General features: G+C 34.9%; 1 protein-coding gene and 1 non-coding gene across 3 annotated transcripts in view; one reads left to right on the forward strand and one right to left on the reverse strand.

Moving 5' to 3' along the window:
- Positions 1-1,523: 1,523 nt before the first annotated feature.
- Positions 1,524-23,567, reverse strand: part of Lrrc40 (leucine rich repeat containing 40) — a 36,553-nt gene continuing 14,509 nt past the window's right edge. For both annotated transcript variants that reach the window (XM_048351562.1, XM_048351561.1), the window contains exons 10-15: positions 18,792-18,900; positions 17,277-17,384; positions 16,319-16,429; positions 13,885-13,962; positions 11,439-11,624; positions 1,524-4,536 (exon numbers count right to left, since the gene is read on the reverse strand). In XM_048351562.1, coding sequence (XP_048207519.1) covers positions 4,428-4,536; positions 11,439-11,624; positions 13,885-13,962; positions 16,319-16,429; positions 17,277-17,384; positions 18,792-18,900 — 701 coding nt within the window. In that variant the 3' untranslated portion in view covers positions 1,524-4,427. The remainder of the gene's footprint in view (positions 4,537-11,438; positions 11,625-13,884; positions 13,963-16,318; positions 16,430-17,276; positions 17,385-18,791; positions 18,901-23,567) is intronic.
- On the forward strand, positions 8,018-8,121 carry LOC125355775. The gene has a single exon (XR_007211710.1). It is a non-coding gene; the product is annotated as a U6 spliceosomal RNA (small nuclear RNA).

Below are 23,567 nucleotides of genomic sequence, written 5' to 3' on the forward strand. Positions count from 1 at the left end.
TAAATAACATTTCTCTTCATAAAGTATCTATTACTTTGAATTTTAAATTCCATTGAAATAGCAACCCCTAATCTCCAATGTCCTCAATGTTCATGAAAAAAAGCAGGAATTGTTTTTCAGAAATTAAACAGGACTTACTTGAATGTGTATATGTAGACATTTTTAAGGAAAGTTGCTGAATTCAGGGGAATGAAAATATATGTTAAGAAATAAAAATACAGATATCTCTGCTATGGTTTAAAAAAGTGTAAATGATCCATTTTTGCTGAGTCTTATAAGATATGTGATACTTAAGCACATTGATGTTTTAAAGCTAGCTGCATATATTGTACAAAGGTATTTTTTGGCTTTTTAAAGGTTATTTTCCTACATTAAAAGAAGTTTTTTTATATTAAAAACTTTCCTGACTCAGGTTTTTGTGTCTATATACAGACACACATACATAGGAGGGTTTTTCCCCTTGCTCATTTGTTTTGCACAGCTACAGTGATGTTTAAATAAACCTAGGTATGTAGGTCCACTGGCCTTTACTGTAGTTAGACAAAGGAAAGCATTTGACAAATGGACAAAAGAATCACATTGTGTTTCTCTGTATCTCTCCATCCCTTACACCTTCCCAGCCTTCTACTGAAGAATACTGCTTATTCAGTAAGGAAATTGTAGAGTGACTGAAAAGTCTGTAGGAAAAACAAGATGAACCTTTCAGGCAGACTAGAGAATATAAAGCAGTTCCCATATTGGCTAAAATGGTAACTTACCTTCAGAATGTAATGTGGAGATAACTTTTATTTTCAATACTTATAGTCTTCCCATTCAGAGGACTCTTGGTGGTCTTGAATATGGGGAAAGGTATCTGGGTCAGATCAGAAGGGACTGTTGCATGTTAAGCTTTACTCTTAGGAAATTACATTTTAGCTTTGGTGACACCTAGTGTCAACAGAATGCAATATGTATTTCCCCTTTGAAAATGCAAGCCTTAGTATTTCATTTGGAATAAAAAATAACAATCAAGTTCTCTTTATACTCAGGATATAGAAGGTACTGAAAAAAATATAAGGATAATGGCATTGTCATATAGCATAGGCATATTTTCCAAGCCTAAAAAATAGAAGCAAATCTAAATTGTAAACTTCAAAGACCATCATAAACGATCTTATAAAAGTAAGGTTGTCAGAGGTAACTGTAAGTTACTGCAATTACCACAGCTCTATTTTTTCCATTTTATGACTCCCCTAGGGTGCTGTTCACCCAGCTGTGTATAAGAACCACAATATGAACTTTGCTGTCATTCTATTCAGAGAAGAAATATTAAACTAACAAAAGTGATTCTAAAGAAAGACTGATAGGTTTTCATTTTATTAGGAATTATTTTTAAAGTACTGCATACTATGTTTTAGGTTAACATAATCTTCATGAATATCTACTTTCCATTTTCTAAATGATTGATAATTATTTTTGCCCTCATTAGTTTGTGAGGAATTATGTTTACTATTCTACACAGTTCTAATTTTCTTACATGTGAAACATATAGAAAGGTTTTCCATTTTGATGTCATATAAGTCAGTTAGTGAAATATTTCACTCTCCTGTAAGCTAAAAAAAATTCCTAAGTAGTAATGCTTACTTGAATTACTATTTTAGTAAAATTATTACCATCTCTACTTTTTGTGGCATAGAACTTCACTACCATATGTGCAGCACAACAGTGACATCTTAAGGCCAAGTAAACAACAGCTCTTTCAGTCAGAGAAAACTTGAATTGGGATATGAGTTCAAAGAAATTCTATTACATTACCATGTAGTTCTTCAAGTTTACAATATGTGATTGGTAGATAAAGAGCTTCTTTATGACTTCTTTTGCAATCTTTGTGAGCATTTTAATGTGCACTGGTAAACACTGACATTTTTACATAGACATATTGTATATTACTGCATGCATTCCACTAGTTTATTGATGCTTCCCTTGTAAAGCTTTTATGGAAATACCAACAAGCCACAGCAGTATAGCAAAAGAGGCTTAATCTTTATAAATTGGGGCCTTTTCTGTCTCTTTGCTAGCCTAGGTGGCTATATACAAATTTGGGTGGGAGGGGGCAGGAAACACCTCTTAACATTTAAGATTTTCTACTTGGATGTACTCTAGTCAATTAAAAAAATGCTTACTTTAATAAAGTTTTACCATTTTATAAAAAAAATCAAATCATAACATGTTTAACTGAAATGGCTGTATTGTAATTAATATTTTGAAATAATTGTGATTTTGAGCTTCAAATTATATATAAAAATGTCATTTTTGTACGTGTTAAAAAGACTACTATATCATGACTTAACAGTACTTTTTAGTTAAACTACATATTGATGTAAATACAACTGAATGAAGACATATTTACTACTTTATTAACATAGATTGTGAATGTACTTAGCGTTTTTTTTGCAGTATGAGAACATAATGACCTTGAAAGCTGCTTCATTTATGTGCAAAGAAGTCCTATGAATCTATATTTTAAATTTACTGAATCACTGAGATTAATTTGCAAATGCAAGTATATTCTCCAGTTTTATTTTATGTATTGATATTGATACTACTGGGTAAAGGTGTACAATGTGATGAGGATGCATTCTGAAGATGCTTTCTGTACAGATACAAAATACAGGGACTAAAATAAAGCTGTGCAGTGTATAGCAGAGCCATTTTTCGGCTTTGGTGTACTCAACTTTTTCAGTATTTAAAAGTGTTTTGAATAACATAAAGTCTCCTTATTGTATAAATAATAAAATGTCACCTTATTGTAAAGTGTCTTTGATTTACTATTCAAGTAGACTTCTTAAAGTTGAGACATAAAGACATGTTTCTTTACAAACAAAAACAACCTTGTATTCAATATTTGAAAACTCTGGTTTTATTATGAACATGCATCTTTATTAACAATGATTTTTCATAATATAAGCATGCCTCAACCCAAAAATTTCTATCTATCTATCTATCTATCTATCTATCTATCTATCTATGTATCGATATACATGCAATTGCCTTGGCTACCAAATAGAATCATATGGTAATTCAGATAATTTGGGGATACATGAAGATGTTTATATTTGAGTTTTACTTAAGTTAATCTACATACAATTCCATTTTGCAACGTTATAACTGCAAGTTTAGTCTTGATAACAGCAAACAAATCTCAAAATTAAGGTGCTAGAAAGAAAAAACTGCACAGAGCTTCATTAAAAACTACCCAGAGGTATATCATAAAAGCAAATATACAAATATACCTGCTTTGTATGAAAAGTAAAAGACTTTTTGAGACTTCTATATAGTATAGACTATGCATTGGTCTCTGTTATCTGCACAATTAATGAGATAAGGTATTCAATTTTATTTTGTTGTAAGAGACAAAAAGCACTTAAATGCACTCCCTCCCTTTCACTGAGAGATCCAATCTCTTTGAAGCTCCAGAATTAAAAATAATAGAACATCACCTCGGAAACAGTACTAACACTTAAAAACATTATTGTTTTAACATCAAAATTGTGAGAGCACCTACAATAACACTATTTTCTACAATAACTGAAGCTTGAGTAGCATTTCTATAAAGCAAGCACTGCTGATGAAATGGTTTCATAAAATGGAAGGAAAAGGCAAAATGGTTAGACAAACAAAAATCTCAACTCGATCAAAAAAACCCATCAAGACAGTAAATGTTCATTTAAAGCTTTTACTGAGAGCAGGGCACAAAGTTGTAACCCTAAACTCAGGAAGCTAAGGCAGGAAGATTGCACATTAGAGGCCAGCGCGGGCCACATAGAACCTTAGCTGGAAAACAAAACAACAAAGAAACCTTCAACAATAACAAAAAAACCCACAACTTGAACTGAGATTAATCATATCACAAAAGGGTTATCATGGGTCTGAAAAGTTTTAAGTGTTTTTTTTATCCCAAGGAATAACATTAGATGCAATTCCTTTTGATTTTATTTCTATTAAAAAGGTAGAAATTGGACATTCATATTCAAGTCAACTAGTCACAGCATATGGAATACAAAATGAAATAAATCTACAAAAATGCTGTTACTATAAAATATTAAATCACATCAAATAAACTTTACTTTTGAAAACAGTATTTTCAATGTTAAAAGGGAATGAATTTGAGTAGGAAAACTCTTGTGTAAAATATTCAGAACAATATGTATGGAAATTACATGGCTCTATTCATTTAATACCATTATAAATGTACATGGCGTTTCAGAAAAATGTTAGTTGTAAATAAAGAACTTTGAATGGCAGTGATTATAGACAGCTCAACTATATCAATGTCTAGGTGATTACTAAGAAACTGTAAGATCAATTATAGCTGTTACCTTTTGGAAGGTATTAAAACAAAGTGTTCTCTCATCCTAAAAATCAACAAAACCAGGATTAAGAAACAACTAATTTGTAGGAATTCGGTCTCTCAAATATTCCAGGACAGCAGCTGTTCCTTTCATTAATATGGCTGCTCGAGGAACACGGAATGGATTTCCATCTAGCAGCAATGTTCTAAAAAGAGAAAGAAACAGAGAATTTAAACATTTCCTATTTGTGTGACTTTTCTTTCAAGGAAATAAATTATTTTCAATTTTATAAAACATGTACTTTTTCCTATTGGTCCACCTTCAAATATAAGCATTTAAGGACTTGGAATAATAGCGATAATAAACACAACACATATTAATTGATTAATTATTACATGGGAATAAATAAGTAACTTTTATTTACTGGTCAATGTTCTTAATAACTCTATGATTTAAGAACCATATATATTCCTACTTTACAGATGAACAAACACAAGTTTAGGAAAAACAGGCTTGCTTAAATAGTTCCTAAATGGTGAATGTTTGGTTTGAACCACCATATAGATTCTTCCCAATTTTATGATGACCACATAATAAAGAATCAGATTAGATTTAGGCAAATAAATACTCAAACTGACAAGTATCCACACCAAGAACCAAGAATAATCAATGTGTCAGTACACTACTTCTGAAAAACATTAAGCTGTCTGTCCTTTCCCATCCTTGACTAGACACACATGCATGTCAACTAGCATGTTTGAGAATAAAGTTCTTAAGCCCTTTAAGATTTAAATGTTTGTACTCTTGTTTTCTTTATGTAACTCATAAAGCATCCTCAATCAAAAATATCTTAAATCAATCTTAAGTGTTTGTGCAAACAAAATCAGAAGCCATATACCATATACCACAGTTTATCTAAATTTTATCTCTAGCCAGGCACGGTGGCAATCACCTAGGTCCTAGCTACTCAGTAGGCTAGAACAAAAGGAACACAAATTTGAAATTAATCTGCAATATACAGCAAGTCTTTATCGAAAAATAACATTTAAAAGGACTGAAGATGCAGCGTAATAGTAGAGTCCTTGCCTAGCACAACTGAAGAAGGCATGAGCTGAATCTTCAATGCCACAAAGAAGCAAGAAGAGCAAGAATGGGAGTGGGGTAAGGGAGAGATGGAGAAAAAGAGAGAAAGACAGCAAGAAAGAAAAAGAGAGACCACCAATATTTATGAATTATTTAGATAATTCCTTTAAGAATTTTTTGACGTCTGGAAAAAAGTACAGTTGAACTTAATTATTCCATATTTGCAAATGTGAATACTGCTAAAGTATGCGACTCCAAAATTGGTATGTGTGGTACTTCCAGGGTCATTCACAGGCATGCACAGAACGCAGAAAAATGTCAGTCACTCAAAGGGCTATATCCTACCTTAAGTCAAACAAAGTAATGCTCTTTTCCTTTCAGCCCTTTTAGTGCAAACATGTATCTTTCCTGTGGTCAATTAAGTGCAACAATTTTAAAATGTACTTTTTCTTGATAATTTCACTGTTGAAAATGTCCTCTAATTGCCAGTGTGAGCATGCATTCTTTTTCTTTAAATTTTTTTTGTTGTTGTTAAATTTTTATTGTCAAACTGAGGTACAGAGAGATTACACTTTCATACGTTAGGCACTGGATACATTTCCAGTACTGTTTGTTACCTCCTCCCTCATTCCCCCCTCCACCTTTCCCTTTCCCCACCACAAGTTGTTCAGTTCATTTATACCAAACAGTTTTGCAAGGATTGCTTTTGTAGTCGTTTGTCTTTTTTACCCTGTGTCTCTCGATTTTGGTATTCCCATTCTATTTCCTAGTTCTAATACCAGTATACACGGTTTCCAATATACTCAGATAAGGTACACAGATAGTGCAGGTACAACCATAGGAAGGGGATACAAGAGGATCATCAATAATAGAAGCTACGGTTTCACATCGCATGTTGAAAGTAATTACAACAGTGATATGACATTGAGATTCCATCTCACCCCAGTAAGAATGTCCTATATCAAGAAAACTAACAGTAACAAATGTTGGAGGGGATGTGACCCTACTTCATTGTTGGTGGGAATGTAAACTGGTTCAGCCACTCTGGAAAGCGGTATTCCTCACAAGGCTAAACAGAGAGCTACCCTATGACCCAGCAGCCCCACTTTTGGGCATCTACCCAAAAGACCACAAACAAGAACACACTAAAGCCACCAGCACAACAATGTTCATCAAGCACAATTTGTCATAGCAAGAATTTGGAAGCAACCAAGATGCCCCTCAGTAGACGAATGGATCAGGAAAATGTGGTACATATACACAAATGGAATTTTATGCCTCTATCAGAAAGAATCACATTGCCCCATTCGTAAGGAAATGGAAGGACTTGGAAAAAATTATACTAAGTGAAGTGAGCCAGACCCAAAGAAACATGGACTCTATGGTCCCCCTCATAGGGAATAATTAGCACAGGTTTAGGCAAGTCACAGCAGAGGATCACAACAGCCCAATAGCCCTTATGAACACATAAGATGATGCTAAGTGAAATGAACTCCATATTATCGAAACGACTGAAAGTGCATTCGAACCTAGCAATCTGGAGGTCAAGGCAGGAGAATCTTGAAATTCAACCCAGCCTACGCTACAAATTAGAACTATGTTTTAAAAGATACTTTATTTTTTGATGATTCTGTCTTCTTTTCTTTATGTATAGTGTATCCAAGTGTATATCTTCCAGAGAGGAGGAGTGAGGGTAAAGAACTTGAGGGAAAAAAGGGTAAAAAAATGAAGCAGTGGAGCTTAATGCACACTGGCAAACATGAACTATAGACCTCATGGGTGGACACAGGAGAGGGAGTGAGAGAACAGAAGACACTGTATGAAAGGAAATTTATTCATTACCTGACTCATGTAATTGTAATCCCTCTGTATATCACTTTTATAATAACAATAAAGTAAATTAATTTTTAAAAGCTAACTAAAATTTTTTAAATAAATTTAATAGCCCTCAAGTATAGTGTTGAAATGCTTCCAATTTTCACAGGTACAAAAGTGTGTAATGAAGAAAATACATACATTACTTTATTTCAGGAATAAACTATAGTACTCTTTGCCAAGAATTCAATGCTAATGAATCAACAGTAAATTTAAGATGTGTCTACACAGAAATAAACAAAACAAGGTTATGTACAGATAGGTTAACAAAAATGTTGGGACCAGAATTTTGCAGAAAAAGAATACTTAGAAGCAATAGTTCAATATTCCCCAATGCATTTTACAGAGGCTTTATAGAACATAGTTACAGCAAATAATAAGAATCAACTAAGTTTACTACCACAGCAGACACTAGAACTGTTCAGTAAAATAAAATTGGCCAGACAATATTCAGATAGCAATAGTTGTTATTTCTGGCACTTTCTGCTTAACTAGTTAGCTTTCTAATAACATCCCCAATTCCCTTTATATCTAATGTACATAATTAATGTCTTTTCTACAGATGAAAAAATAGTGATACAAACTGAGTCCCAAAAAGCATGATGGTAAATCAGAATAGGGATTAATTTTGCTTGAGAATAGGGAAGACTTTCAAAGGGTATAGTATGATTACTGATGACAGCAGTGTAAGCCTAAGGGAATAGCCAATGTAAAGAGTGTAAACAGCTTCACTATTGCAGCGCATAGACTGAACCTGAAATGACACAAAGAAGATAAGCATAGTTCCTGTGTAGGGATGGCCCCAAAAAATCCTGGAAACTCTCATATTGTTCTGAGGAGAAGGAGAAAGGAGAAGGGGAAAAGATAGGGTAAATAACTTTGTTAACACTGTAAGTTAACAAACAAAAAAAACCCCAACATTCAGAACCCCACTGAAAGTTTTTTTTTTTTTTTTTTTTTTGGCCAGTCCTGGGCCTTGGACTCAGGGCCTGAGCACTGTCCCTGGCTTCTTCCCGCTCAAGGCTAGCACTCCGCCACTTGAGCCACAGCGCCGCTTCTGGCCGTTTTCTGTATATGTGGTGCTGGGGAATCGAACCTAGGGCCTCGTGTATTCGAGGCAGGCATTCTTGCCACTAGGCTATATCCCCAGCCCCTACACTGAAAGTTTTTGATCAATGGCTGAGGGACAAGGAAAGAGAAGCAGACTGATATTAAATGGTAGGTAGATGAAAGAAGTTGAATACAGACAAAACAGAAAGTGACTATATAAATATAACAATGAAACCTATTGAAGTTGTTTTATGAGACAATGAAGAAAGAATAATAGAAGAATTGAGACCCATTAAAAAAAGTGTAAACAGGTGGAAATGAAACAGTGAAATCCCACATTAACTAATGTAAGTTAAGAAACAAATAGCTAGTAAATAAAATAGAGTGAGAAGAGAGTGGGGAAAGGAGTGACACTGTCCAAAAAGAAATGCATTCTTTACCTGACTTACATAACTGCAACACCTTTATATATCACCCTTATAATAATAAAAAAGTAAGGTTAAATAAAAAGATTTTTTAAATAAAAATAAAAATGATTGAAAAAGACTATGCTGGGCTTGAAATGGTGATAGTCTATAATTGGAGTTGAAAAACCCTATATAACTGGGCATCTACCTGAGTGGCTCATATTTGTTGTTGTTGTTTTTTCTTATTTATTGTCAAAGTGATGTACAGAGAGGTTACAATTTCATATGTTAGGCCTTGGGTACATTTCTTGTACTGTTTGTTACCTCCTCCCTCATTCCCCTCTCCCACTTCCCCCTCTCCCTCTCCCTCCATGAGTTGTTCAGTTGGTTTACACCAAATGGTTTTGCAAGTATTGCTTTTGGGGTTGTTTGTCTTTTTAACCTTTGTGTCTCAATTTTGATATTCCCTTTCACTTCCCTAGTTGTAATACCACCATATACAGTTTCCAGTATACTCAGATGAGATACAGTGATAGCGCGGGTACAACCACAGGAAGGGAATACAAGAGGATCATCAACAATAGAAGCTACAGTTTCACATGGCATGTTGAAAGTAATTACAACAGTGTTATAACAGTCACTTCCATAACACAGAGTTCATTTCACTTAGCATCATCTTATGCATTCATAAGGGCATAGCTATTAGGCTCTGTGATCCTCTACTGTGACTAGCCTAAACCTGTGCTAATTATTCCCTATGAGGGAGACCATAGACTCATGTTTCTTTGGGTCGGGCTTACTTCACTTAGTATAATTTTTTCCAAGTCCTTCCATTTCCTTACGAATGGGGCAATGTCACTCTTTCTGATAGAGGCATAAAATTCCATTGTGTATATGTACCACATTTTCCTGATCCATTCGTCTACTGAGGGGCATCTGGGTTGGTTCCAGATTCTAGCTATGACAAATTGTGCTTGATGAACATTGTTGTGCTGGTGGATTTAGTGTGTTCTTGTTTGTGGTTTTGGGTAGATGGGTTCCCTTGGGTTTGGGTAGATGCCCAAAAGTGGGGCTGCTGGGTCATAGGGGAGCTCTATATTTAGCCTTCTGAGGTTTCTCAATACCATTTTCCAGAGTGGCTGAACCAGTTTACATTCCCACCAGCAATGAAGAAGGGTTCCCTTTTGGCCACATCCCCTCCAACATTTATTATTGTTAGTTTTCTTGATATTGGCCATTCTTACAGGGGAGAGGTGGAATCTCAATGTTGTTTTAATTTGCATTTCTTCTATGGCCAGTGATGTAGAGCACTTTTTCATATGTCTCTTGGCTATTCTCATTTCCTCATCAGAAAAGTCTCTTTTTAAGTCTTTAGCCCACTTGTTGAGGGGGCTGTTGGTTCTTTGTGGTTTTGTTTTGGAGGAATTTAGTGTTTTTAGTTCTCCATATATTTTAGATATGAAAAACGAAATTAAGGCAGAACTAAGGAAATGGAAAAACCTCCCATGCTCCTGGATTGGGAGGGTTAATATAGTCAAAATGGCAATATTTCCAAAGGCTATCTACAAATTCAATGCAATACCCATTAATATCCCAACACCATTTTTTAATGGAATAGAGGAAGCAATCCAGAAATTCATATGGAACAATAAAAGACCACGAATAGCAAAAGCAATCCTAAGCAGAAAGAACAGTGCTGGAGGAATTACAATACCCAACTTCAAGCTGTATTATACAGCTATATAGTAGTAAAAACAGCTTGGTATTGGCACTAGAACAGGCCTGAAGACCAACGGAACAGAATTGAAGACCCAGAAATGAACCCACAGAACTATGCCTACTTAATCTTTGATAAAGGAGCTAAAAAAAATAGGATGGAAGAAAGATAGCCTCTTTAACAAATGGTGCTGGCAAAACTGGTTCAACACCTGAAACAAACTAAAACTAGATCCTTATATATCACCCTGCACCAAAATCAATTCCAAATGGATCAAAGACCTCGAAATTAAAATAGATACCCTGAAAACACTAAAAGAAGGAGTAGGAGAAACACTTGGGCTCCTTGGCACAGGAACTTCCTTAACAAAGACCCAGAAATGCTACAAATCAAAGAAAGGATGGACAAATGGGACTGCATCAAACTGCAGAGCTTCTGCAGGGCAAAGGACATAGCTCCCAAGATAAACAGAAAGCCCACAGATTGGGAAAGATCTTTACTGGACATACAACGGACAAAGGCCTCATATCTACTGTTGATGATGTTCTTGTATCACCTTCCTGTGGTTGTATCTACACCATCTCTGTAGTCTTATCTGAGTATATTGGAAACCATCTATACTGGTATTAGAAGTAGGAAATTGAAAATCGAGAGACACAGGGTAAAAAAGACAAACGACTACAAAAGCAATCCTTGAAAAACTGTTTGGTATAAATAAACTGAACAACTCATGGTGGGGAAAGGGAAAGGGGGAGGAGGAAGGGGGAATGAGGGACGATGTAACAAACAGTACAAGAAGTGTATCCAATGCCTAACGTATGAAACTGTAACCTCTCTGTATATCAGTTTGATAATAAAAATTTGGAAAAAAAAAACAACAAAAAAGGACAGTGCTCATGCCCTGAGTCTATGCCCAGGAATGGCAAAAAAACAAAAAACAAAAAACCAACAAATTCGGAAGAATGGTGTAGTTACCTTAGACTCACACAGTTTCCAAGCTCTGGTGGAATTTGTAGGAGATCATTATTTTGAAGATCCAACGTATTCAGATTTTCCATCATCTTCATTTTCTGAGGGTCTAGAGATCCAACCTGATTGTTACTAATCAGAATGGTTTCTAGTGTGGAGACATGATACAGAACTTCAGGGAATATTTTGAACCTATGAATATATGAACAGAACATAAATATATTGGAACCACAAGTCAAAATCATCCCTTAAAAAAAGATGAATTATGTCATGAAATAATGTTTTCTTTTGGGATTAAGCCTTATATTCACGTTTCCTAAAAGATAAGAAAATACTTTAATTTTAGAGACCTTGAAATACATGCTAAGTAGACAAACAGACTTGTAAGTTCCTACCAACTATAAATCAAAAATAAAGCATTTGGAATAAATTCTCTGTTGTTTTACTGGTCATATTCAGTATAACACTCAGACATAAAGAAATTCAGAGGTCTAATGCAGGCCTTCTTTCCTAACTTACTTATACTTTTTATAAACCACTATCATTCCATTAAGTAAAATTTGAGATTTTTTTAAAATACACAAAGTTTATTCCAAAATAAATAATCTTTGTGTTTTTCAAAAGATGACAACTAGCAAAGATACTTGCTCTCCAAAGCAAGAGACAGAAGAGTGGTTGGCTCTCAGGAATACTAAATCAACTCAGAATGGCAGAAGTCCCATGGTGTACAGTCTGGTAGCTACAGTATAAGGTAAACTACAACTGAGGCTACAGAAAACAAGACAAGCTGATGGAGAGAGATTCATAGATCTGATCTTTTCATTTCTTCATACTGCCTTTCCCTTGCTGTTAAAAAGTACATTAGATGGGTGGCAGTGGCTCACACCACAATCCTAGCTATTCAGAAGGCTGGTTCAAAACCAGCCCAGCAAAAAAGCCCATGAGGCTAGACTAATATCTCTGCCCTAAGTCACCAAAAAGCCAGATGTGGAGCTTTAGCTGAAGTGGTAGAGTGCCAACCATTAGTGAAAATACTAATAGAAAGTGACAAGATCCGAGTTCAAACCTCAGCACCATCACACACACACACACACACACACACACACACACACACACACACACACACACACAAAGGCAATAGTGAAAGGGAGGCGCAAGACAGTTCTGCAGTTCTAGTGTCACTTGAGAATCAATAACCAATAATACAGATGGCCCAAGTACTACTAAAAAGCCTCTCTTTTTCTTCATCATCCCCCCAAACTATGAATAAAGTAATTATAGAAGATGGAGCTCATTTTTTAACATAAAAGTTTAGGCTGGTTCCCACTGCTCCCCCAAATGCATTACTTATAATGAAACAGATAGTTCAATAAACAATTCAATACAGTGATAGCTCAATTTACAAGTAAAAATTAGGAGAGCTGTGAGAAGTGCACATATGCTTAAATAGCATCAGGGATATAAACTATTTGTGTAAAAGAACACAAACACTGAAGCAAGCAGAATAAATATTGAAATAAGAAGTATGCATTTTAATATCACTATGCATTATTTATATATAAATTTACTATTAGTATTATTAAAATTGCTAGTAGAATTGATTTTCATAAAAACCAATATGAAACAATGTCTTAAGAGCTCATGTTTGAATTCAAACCACCTAGATTCAAATACTAGCTCTATAATTCAGTAATGTAAGTACACCTAAGTTACTTAAATCTTCAATTTTTAACTAGACATAATAATAGGACCTACAATATAGGATTTTTATAAGGATAATACATGAAAGTGCTTAGTACAATGCCAGCAATAATTACTTCCTAAAAGATATTAACTATTCTTAATTATCTGCAGTGTCTTGATTATGTTTGCACACAAAAATTTCTAATTTCATTTGGCATAAAAAGCTCTTAAAGGTCTAGCTACTGTTTTGCATGCCCGACCTCATCTGCTACTTCTCTAGATCTTCAATTTATGGAGTATACAGGATACGTGAACTTTTTGAAGCACCTCAAACACACCAAGTTATAACCTATTTGTGTTACAGTTCATGCTATTCATTGTAATGTACCTCTCCCTGTGTGATTGGCAAATGTCTGTTGCCTATGTCAAAATTATCTTCAGGTAATATCAGAAAATGTCTTTTCTTATGTGTTGTGATTCTATTTAAGCAATTAAAATAGTTCATTTGAATATTTGTCTAACTACTAAAATTTAGATTTCTCAAAAAGGTAAAAGTCTGCTAAATATCAACTGAGAATTCTAAGCAAGCTACATTACTTTCAAGTACACTGAATGAATGAAAATAATACTGAATAAATGAAAATAAAATATGACTACTGAAATAAAGATAATGGGCATTTTACTGGGCTTTCTCTAGTTGCTGTCTCTAGTTAGAAAGACCTACATTTTTCTACAGAATTACTTTTAGAATTAGCTTAATACCTCTTACCTATTAAAGGACAGATTGATTGTTTGTAATCTTGTCAATGATTCCATCTCTTCAGGCAAAGAATTTAAAAAATTACTCCTAAATGGCAAATTAAAACACAGGATTTACAAAATTTAAAACTTTCATAAATTAATTAGTAAATAAGCTTTTTAAGGAAAAAAGTATAGATATATAGATACACAAATATATCCTTTAGTTCTTAAACTGATCTCAATAAAGGAAAGTTCTAAGTATTCTGAATCAGTCGGTGGTCCAAAGTATTTAACATGTACCAATACATAATCAGTTAATAATACAGTCAACTGTTTCATACTAAATATAATGAGGTCGATACTATAAATTAATCCCTATCTCCTTCATAGTGAATTCACCAATCACAATATGTAGGCGTTGGATTACACCTGAAATAAATATTCTTAGGGTTAATACATACATCTTACATAAGGACAAAAATTTCAACTCCAGGAAGATTTAGAAAATAACAGGAAATAATAGGAAAAAATGAAAAGTAAAGTAAGAGAGATTCTCTGTGTTCAGAAACTTATCTATTCAAATGGCCTTCTATCTAAGTTTAGAATTTCAATTTATACAATGCCTGCTTTTTCAGATCTTACTATTAAACACTACAATAAGCAGAATTATATTTATTGTTGGAAGAATCTTGGAGCAATGTTAGAAAAAAGTTAACAAGGCAGAAAGCATCTAGTAACATTATAGCTACTAGCAACAGAAAGCATTTGTGAGTAGCTGAACACATTGACTCATCTCTGTAATCCTAGCTATTTGAGAGGCTGAGACCAGAAAAATCCAAGCTCAAGGCCAGCTGGGCAGAAAAGGCCAAAGATACATACTCAATCTACAGATAGGCACAGTGATATAAGAATCATTCTCAGTTATGATGAAGGCTAAGATAAGAAAGATCCCTAATCCAGGCTGGCCAAAGAAGAAAAGTCCAAAAACCTCCATCTCCACAAAGGGAAATGGGATTCAGTGGCAAAGACCTGTCGTCCTAGCAACAATGGGAAGCCCTACATATTGCATTCAAGACCAGCCTGGAATACATAAGATCTCGCATTAAAAATAGGAGTGCAACCCAGAAGTCATTGTTGAATATGAGATTTGGGTACATGTAAAAAGGAATATGATTCCTACAACTGTTGGCAATGCGGGGGCTTATTACATAGGTTGACTCTATGAATAAAGTTGATATAAAAGCTAAAAACAACAACAAAAAATTAAAAAAAAACAGGAGAATGAGAAATACAGGGGCAAAGATAGAAAAGGGACAATTATGTCAGCAAAGCAACAGGAGCTATACTTTTTTTTTTTCCAAGACAATTTTAGTGTATAGCCCAGCCTGGCTTCAAACTCACAATTGTCCAAGGGCTGGACTGTGTATGCCACTATATATCTGGATAAAAGGAGCTAAGAGCCATAGCTTTAAAACCACCAGTAATAACGATATAAAAGTATGAAAGTAGCCTAGGAAATAAATATTTTTTACAAGTAAAAATTTTAAATCAAGCCAGGTGCTCATAACTCACTCCTGTAACCCAAGCTACTTCCAAGTCTGAGATCTGAGGAACCCAGTTCAAAACCAAAGTAGGTATTAAAAAAAAAAAAAAGTAAGTCCATCAGACTCTTGTCTACAATTAATCATCAAAAAGCCAGAAAAGCAGGTGTGACTCAAGTGGTAGAACACCATTGCTCAAGAGCAATGAAGCCAAGCAAGAGTAGGAGGCACTAGGTCAAGGCCCACTACAGGCACAAAAAGATAAAATTTTAAGCAAATAAGCAACTATGTAATGTCTTCCTTTAAAGAACTGTCAAACTTCTGATACTGTCACTTCAAATTGGACATATTTAAACTAAACTTCATATTATTTTTGAATAGATCAAAACAGTTTCTACTATTTTTGTCAGGCATAGTATTCTTTTACTTTATTCATGTCTTTGTATATTTAATGTAGCATTTTAAACCAAGCAGTTCCCTTAAGGAGAAGTCATGTAAGCTGCTCAGCTAGCATAAGACTGTGTCAGCCCTAAACTATTTACTTTCAGGAAGAAAACAATATAAAAAAAGTATTTCCATGTATGGTTGGTAATTTTACTTAGGCTGAATCTAAAAATATGTCAAGTTTTTAATATTTTAAATACTTTTAATATTTTAAAAATCTTTAATATTTTAAATAACTTTAACTCACATCATACACCGCTTTAAAGTGATAGACGAAGATATTTCCTAAATACTTCAGATTATTGATTACAAATTACTTCAGTTCCTAAATAGTTTAGATTTCCTCTAAAATACTATAATAAATGAAAGACAAGTTGCTACATTCCCCTATAAAATATGTCTTAAACGGATAGCAAAGAAAACATCAAAGAAAAATTACAACATTTTTTCTCAATCAAGCAAATAATCAATAAATACCTCAGGTCTAAAAATGTCAATTTTTGAAGCATACATAACTCTGAGGATATAAAGGAGAGCTTATTAAAACTGAGGTTGACATCAGAAACCATTTCCTTCAGTTCCACAATCCTGAAACAAAATAATTTATAAAATGTTACCAACTTCATCTATCAGAAATATATGCAGATTACTATATTACTTCTGCTAAACTGATTTTCTGGGCTTTCTAATTTTTCACAAGCATTTCAGAATTTAGATGTATAAATAGTAAGCATAAAAGATTAAATGACCTTACTATTTGCTTATCTCTAAATGAAAAATTATTTTAAAAGTGAAATAGAAATGTGTAAAATTGTCTACTTGACCTTCGGTGTATGTAGAAGCTTAATTTAAAACTCCACTTTTTCTGTGTTTAAGCCAATTGGCACAAAGGATACTAAATAGACCTATTCTTATATTATAACTTAAATCCATAAAATAATTAGGCATGTAATCATAACATAGTAATTTTCTATATTTTTTCTACCAACTATATGTTCTTCAAAATATTTTCAACATATGTATGTCAATTTTGTTTCAGTACGTAGTTTCCTGCTAGATAACCAATATTTTTCAAGAGTTCAGAAACATAAGTTTACAAACTAAAGATTTTGCTAGCTCGCAACAATAAAGATATATTAAACAGTACAAATTACCTATTAATCCACCTGCATTAGATGAGGTCTTTTAGCAATTTTCTTCTGGTGTTCATTATTTTACTTTTTTCATCCAGTCTTGGGGCTTAAGCTCAGGGTTGGTGTGCTATCCCTGAGCTATTTTGCTCATCTAAAGCTGTAGCTCCACTTCTTTTTGGTGATTAATTTAAGTTTATTATTTAAAATTTTTTAAACAATGGGAAACAACTTCACAATTAAGATGTGATACAACTGAGAACAAATCAAGTTTTAATGGAAATTATAGTAAAAATAGTTCTTACCTTTTTGGAATTTCAGATAGATGATTCTTACTGAAGTTAATAGAAGTGATAATGTTGCTTTTCACTGAATCAAATACTTCATTAGGAATCAAAGCTGTTTGCTTATCACTAAATGAAAAATTATTTTAAAAGTGAAATATTCTTCTTATCAATCCAAAAATGACAACTTACTGTTTGTTGTTACAGTTTGATTATTAATTTTTATTATTTATTTATTTTTGTTGGTCACAGCTTGAACTCTGGGCCTGCATTGTCCCTGAGCTGTTCAGCTCAAAGCTAGAGCACTACCACTTGAGCCACAGCACCACTTCCACTTTGGACAGGTTTTTTTGGTGATAAGAGGTTCCTGGACTTTCCTGCCCAGGCTGGCTTTCAATGCTGGTTCTCAGATCTCAGCCTCCTGAGTAGCTAGTGGCCACTGGCACCCGGCTACGGTTTGATTAAAAGTGCTGTTAAAAAAAAAAAAAAAGAAAGAAAGAAAAAAAATCTTGAGGGCATTTTAGAAGTAGCACAGTGGCTCAAGTGGTAGAACTAACTAGCCTTGGACACAAAGAGGCTCAAGGATAATGCCCAGTACCTGAGTTAAACCCCCAGGACAGGCAAAGTAAACAAAAAAGTCCTGGAGGCAAAAGTTCTGGATCAATTGGGAGAGTGCTTGCCCAGTAAGCACTAAACTCTGAATTCAATTCCAATATTGCCAAAAATTAAATAATAAAAAATATTTTAAAAAATTTTCAAATTATGAAACTTTGTGAAGAATGACACAAAAATTTACAAACATGCAAAGTGTTCAGTGAAGAAAACAGAAAACATATTGTGTCACATCTACATGTTCCACATGCCCAAGTGTGGGAAAAATAGACATTTTCAGGATGTGGGAAACCTAAAAGTTATATAGTAAATGAATAGTTCATTCTTCTACTGCTCAGTCCCTTTTGTAAGGAAATAGAAAAACTTAGAAAAAAAAACTACATTAAATGAAGCCAGACCCAGAGAAACATAAGTTACATGGCTTCCCTAATTTGTAGTAGCTGAAATGTGCCTATAAATCTAGAAATAATAAACACACTGAGTGGTACCCAAGCGGTTACAAATGAATTAAATGAAGTATAATAGAATCTATGGAGACTACAAATAATACTTTAGAAAGACGGAGTCAAAGCCCACAAAATAAGTACCAGAAAATGGGTACTTGTGCTGGGGGAGGGGGCAAAGGGAGAAGGGTAGAAGAATGAGTGGAGGAAGTGAGAAGAATGCAAGCAAGAACACATCACATATGCCACAAAAGTGAGAAAAATAAGGGAAGGGAGGAGTAGAAGGGGCATGAAGATGTTGAAGGGATGATGCAGATGAAGATGCATTGTATAAGTTGCTTTGTAGATCCTAGCCTCCTGAGTAGCTAGGATTACAAATGTGAGCCACCGGTGCCTGACACAGGTAGCTTTATTTCTGAAGGATTCTTTTTCAAAAATTTCCCTATGTGTTTTATAATATTTAAAACAATCAATTACATACCTGTAGTCTAATAATTTTAGTGTGATGATGGAGTGTACATTGACCCTGGACTCACTTGGTAATGTCATAGCAGTCTCAGTGCCAGCGTCACTCTGGCTTGGTTCATCATCTGGCAAAAGAGAAGTTATATAAAACCAAAATTTATACTACAAAGTCATTTTTAAAGAGTGTGTGTGTGTGTGCTGGTGCTAAGGCTTGAACTCAGGGAATGAACTTTGTCTCTGAGCTTATTTTGCTCAAGGGACACAGCTCCACCTCCAGATTTTTCTGGTAGTTTAGTGGAGATACATGTCTCACAAACTTTACTGCTTGGTCTGGCTTTGAACCGCAATCCTCAGATCTCAACCTTTTGAGTGGCTAAGATTACAGTCACCAATACCTGAACATTTTTAAATTCTTAATTTCCAGATCTTATTGGTAAGATTATTTTTATTTATATTTTATTTCTAACAACTCAAATCTGGGTCATGAATATATTCGACTAATAGAAAACATAAAAATGTTTTATAGTATGGTTTCAGAACCCTTAAATAAATCCTACTATAAAGAAACTTAGCATCTTCCTCAAATATGGACAGTATTTAAAAAACAATGCCAAGGGAGGGGGAATGAGGGAGGAGGTAACAAACAGTACAAGAAATGTATCCAATGCCTAACGTATGAAACTGTAACCTCTCTGTACATCAGTTTGACAATAAAATTTAAAAAAAACAACAATGCCAAGCAATTGCTCATAAACAAAACAATATGGGAGGTGGGGGTGCTAGGAATGTCACTTAGTGGTAGTGTTTGTCTAGCATACATGAAGCCCTGGGTTCTATTCTTCAGTACCACATAAACAGAAAAAGCCAGAAGTGGCACTATGGCTCAAGTGATAGAATGTTAGCCTTGTGCAAAAGCATCCCAGGAACACTGCCCCAGCCCTGAGTTCAAGACCCAGGACTAGCAAAACAAACAAACAAACAAAAAAACACAAAACAGAATGTTCCATTAGAAGGAATTTGACAACAAAAGAAAAGTACTGTTTTCCTCAAATGTCTACCAAATAATATGCCTATTTTTTCATTTAGGATACAATGAAGTTAAGTATCTTAAATTATTTCAAACTTGGAACAAACAAGCTTTGGACATTTTATCTGTCAAAAATATTTTTTGGCAAGTGCAACCCTCTATTTGTAATAGGTATTTTCCTAACATGCATATATATTTACACACTCATATACCATCAATCTTCTTACTAAACTCCAGAAACTAATACTGTCATCCTATGGCATATTTTTAATATCATTAAGAAATAACTTTTTTATATTTTTGCAAAAGATACTTGAATGTAGAATTTTTAACAATATGAGAAAGATGAAAGTCCCAAAATTCATATATAAAGCAGAAGATATTTGCTGATTATTACTAAGTACATTTCACTTGTATTACTTTATCAAAGAGACTGCATCATTTGATTTAAAAATGCAAATATTATGAGTCAATTAAAAAGTATCCCAGTGAAAAAAACTGATTTAACAGTTAATTCTTCTGCAAATACAAATGAATATTGTATTCATAAGTGTAGCACAGTACTTTGGTAATTAAAAATTAATCCTAACCACTTAGAAGGCTGAGATCAAAGAATCATAGCTCAAAGCCAGCATGGGCAGACGTCCATGAGGTTGTTATCTTTATAACCAGCAAAAAGACAATTAAAGAGAGATGTCCTCTTCTAAAAAGGGCACTGGTCTGAAAGAAAAAATTACTTGTCATTATTAATTTTCACAAATTGGTTTTTTATCTTGTTCATTTCAAGCCTATTTAAACCTAAATAATAATAATAATAATAATCAGCTGAGTGCTGGTGAATCTTGCCTCTAATCCTAGCTACTCAGGAAGCTGATATTTTGAGGATCACAGTTCAAAGCCAGCCCAGGCAGGAAAGTACATGAGACTCTATCTCTGATTAACCACCAAAAAGTCTGAAATGGAGATGTGGCTCAAATGGTAGAGCATTAGCTTTGAGCAGAAAAACTCAGGGACAGCACCCATGCTCTGAGTTCAAGCCCTAGAAGCAACACACACACACACACACACACACACACACACAATCAAATTGAAAAGACCCATTAAATAGCAAGTATGATGAAAAAAAGAGACGCACCAAATTATCATACTTTGTTTTTCAGTACTGGGGTTTAAACTCTGGGCCTCATGCTTGCAGTTCCCTACTATATAAATCACATTCTTTAACCCTATTATCATCAAAACAATAGGAGAAGAAAAGATCCTACAAGTTTCCAGTGAGAAAAACACTCTATTAGCTGTGCAAGTAACTGGAACGTAGCTAAAATAATAGGATAGTCCATTAAGCTTGGAAAAGAAAAGAAAGTGTATGTGTGGGTGTGAGAGAAGGAGGGGGAGGAGAGGAGAGGAGAGAGAGAGAGAGAGAAAGAGAGAAAGAATGCTGAGGCTTTAACTCAAGGTCTAAGCACTATCACTGGGCTTTTTGTTCAATCTACAACTTGAGCCACAGTTCCATTTCCAGCTTTTTGGTGGTTCATTGGAGACAGATTTTCCTTCCTAGTCTTTCTTGGAACCTCCATCATGACCCACCAGTGCCTAGCGTAACACTTCTTTTTTTCAGGTGGGAAAGTAGAACTGGAGTTTGAACACAGGGCCTTGCCTTGCATTTGCTAGACAAGCACTGTATTCCCTGAGCCATATGTCAGATCCTTTTTTTTTTTCAGATAGGGTCTCAACTTTTTCCAAAACTTTATTTCCACTCCCACTAAGCTATGAATTCCAGCTTTCCCCCCCCCCCGGCCCCCCACCCAAGTCCTGGGGCTTGAACTCAGGGCCTGAGCACTGTCCCTGGCATCTTTTTGCTCTAGCACTCTACCTCTTGAGCCAAAGCACCACTTCTGGCTTTTTCTATATATGTGGTGCTGAGGAATCAAACCAAGGGCTTCACATACATGAGGCAAGAACTCTACCACTAGGCCATATTCCCAGCCCCCAGCTTGTTTTTTGAAACAGGATTTGCTATCTCTTATGGCTTAGACTAACCAGGAATCATGACCCTCCTACCTATACCTCTGCAAAGCTGGGATTACAGGATGTTTTTAGGAAATTCTCACATTGATTCATTTGATGAGTTAGAGGATATGTGGGTCATTGAGTTGAGTGTGTGTCACCTACTCAGGATATCATCAGAGCTTCGATTTATCCATTTGAAGCAAGCACTGATTGATTACTCTGAGCTTCCAGTAGTTTCAGAAGGGATCAGAAAACCTCATGAGCCCCATTGGCTCTCAAAAACGAAAGCAAAGGGGGCTGGGGATATGGCCTAGTGGCAAGAGTGCTTGCCTCTTATACATGAGGCCCTGGGTTCAATTCCCCAGTATCACATATACAGAAAATGGCCAGAAATGGTGCTGTGGCTCAAGTAGCAGAGTGCTAGCCTTGAGCAAAAAGAAGCCAGGGACAGTGCTCAGGCCCTGAGTCCAAGCCCCAGGACTGGCAAAAAAAAAAAAAAAAGCAAAGAATTGTAGTCCATTAGCTTTTTTGGTCCCTTCATTCTGTAACATCAACATATTTAGTTGTAAGTACTATTACAGTAAGACATGAAGACAGAAGATGAACTGAGTCCAGGGAACAAGGTAAAAAGAAAAGCCACAAAACAGTATAGTATACATTTTGAATACATACTCATGAGATCAGAGTTTTGAGAAGAAGTAGGAAGGCCTTATGTGATCTAGAAGTGCCTGGCAAATCCCCCAAAAGAGTAACTACCACAGAAGGAAGGCAGACACATTGGGCACTTTGTTAATAACCTTGTCTAAAATGTTTTAATATCTGGTTTTATTATCCCACATCAAAATGAAAGAAACTAAATAATTATTTTCTAAGGCAACAGAGCTAGGGTTTAGGAGGAGGAGCGAACCTTAGGAAAACCACTAACAGTACTGGCAAAGTTTATAGATGCTACAACTTCTATGAACCAAATGAATGGATATAGACAGAGAGGAAAGAGTCAAGTTCTTGAAGGAAAAGTGGCCCATAATATGGCATTTGAGAGGGAAGAGCAAAATGGCATGAGTCTCACCTGGACACTTTTTAGAAATGTAATTTTTCATCTAGGCCTAGTGTTACACAACTGCCAATCTCAGCACTTGGGAGGCTGAGACGGGATTGTGAATTTTCAGGCCTGCTTGAACTACAGAGTGTCAAGTAGGTAAGATTCTATCTAAAAAAAGAAAAATGCAAACATTTTTGGCTCCATTTATAAGAAATGATGAGAGTAAGGCCTACCAATCTGTTTTACCAAGCCCTCAGTGATTTCAACAGACCATAAAGTTTTTTGGTTGGTTTTGGGTTTTTGTTTTTTAGGGTTTTTTGTTTTTGGCACTCCTGGGGTTTGAACTCAGGGCCTGGGTGCTGTCCCTGAGCTTCTTTTACTCAAGATTAGTGCTCTACCACTGGAGCCACAGAGCCACTTCTGCATACCTTAATGTTATTGAACCACTATTTTCTTTTGTTGAGCACACCACTTATATTTAAAAAAAAAAAAGATTAGCAAATGATTGCTAATACAAGAACATCATCAATAGTAGAAGCTACAGATACACATGGGACGTTGAAAGTAGTTACAAATGTGATATAACAATCGTTTCCATAACATGGAGTTCATTTCACTTAGCATCATCTCATGTGTTCATAGAGGCTATTGGGCTGTTGTGATCCTCTGCTGTGACTAGCGTAAACCTGTGCTAATTATTCCCTATGAGAGAG

Source organism: Perognathus longimembris, chromosome 7 (genome assembly GCF_023159225.1).
Source record: "Perognathus longimembris pacificus isolate PPM17 chromosome 7, ASM2315922v1, whole genome shotgun sequence".
Taxonomy (NCBI): Eukaryota; Metazoa; Chordata; class Mammalia; order Rodentia; family Heteromyidae; genus Perognathus; species Perognathus longimembris.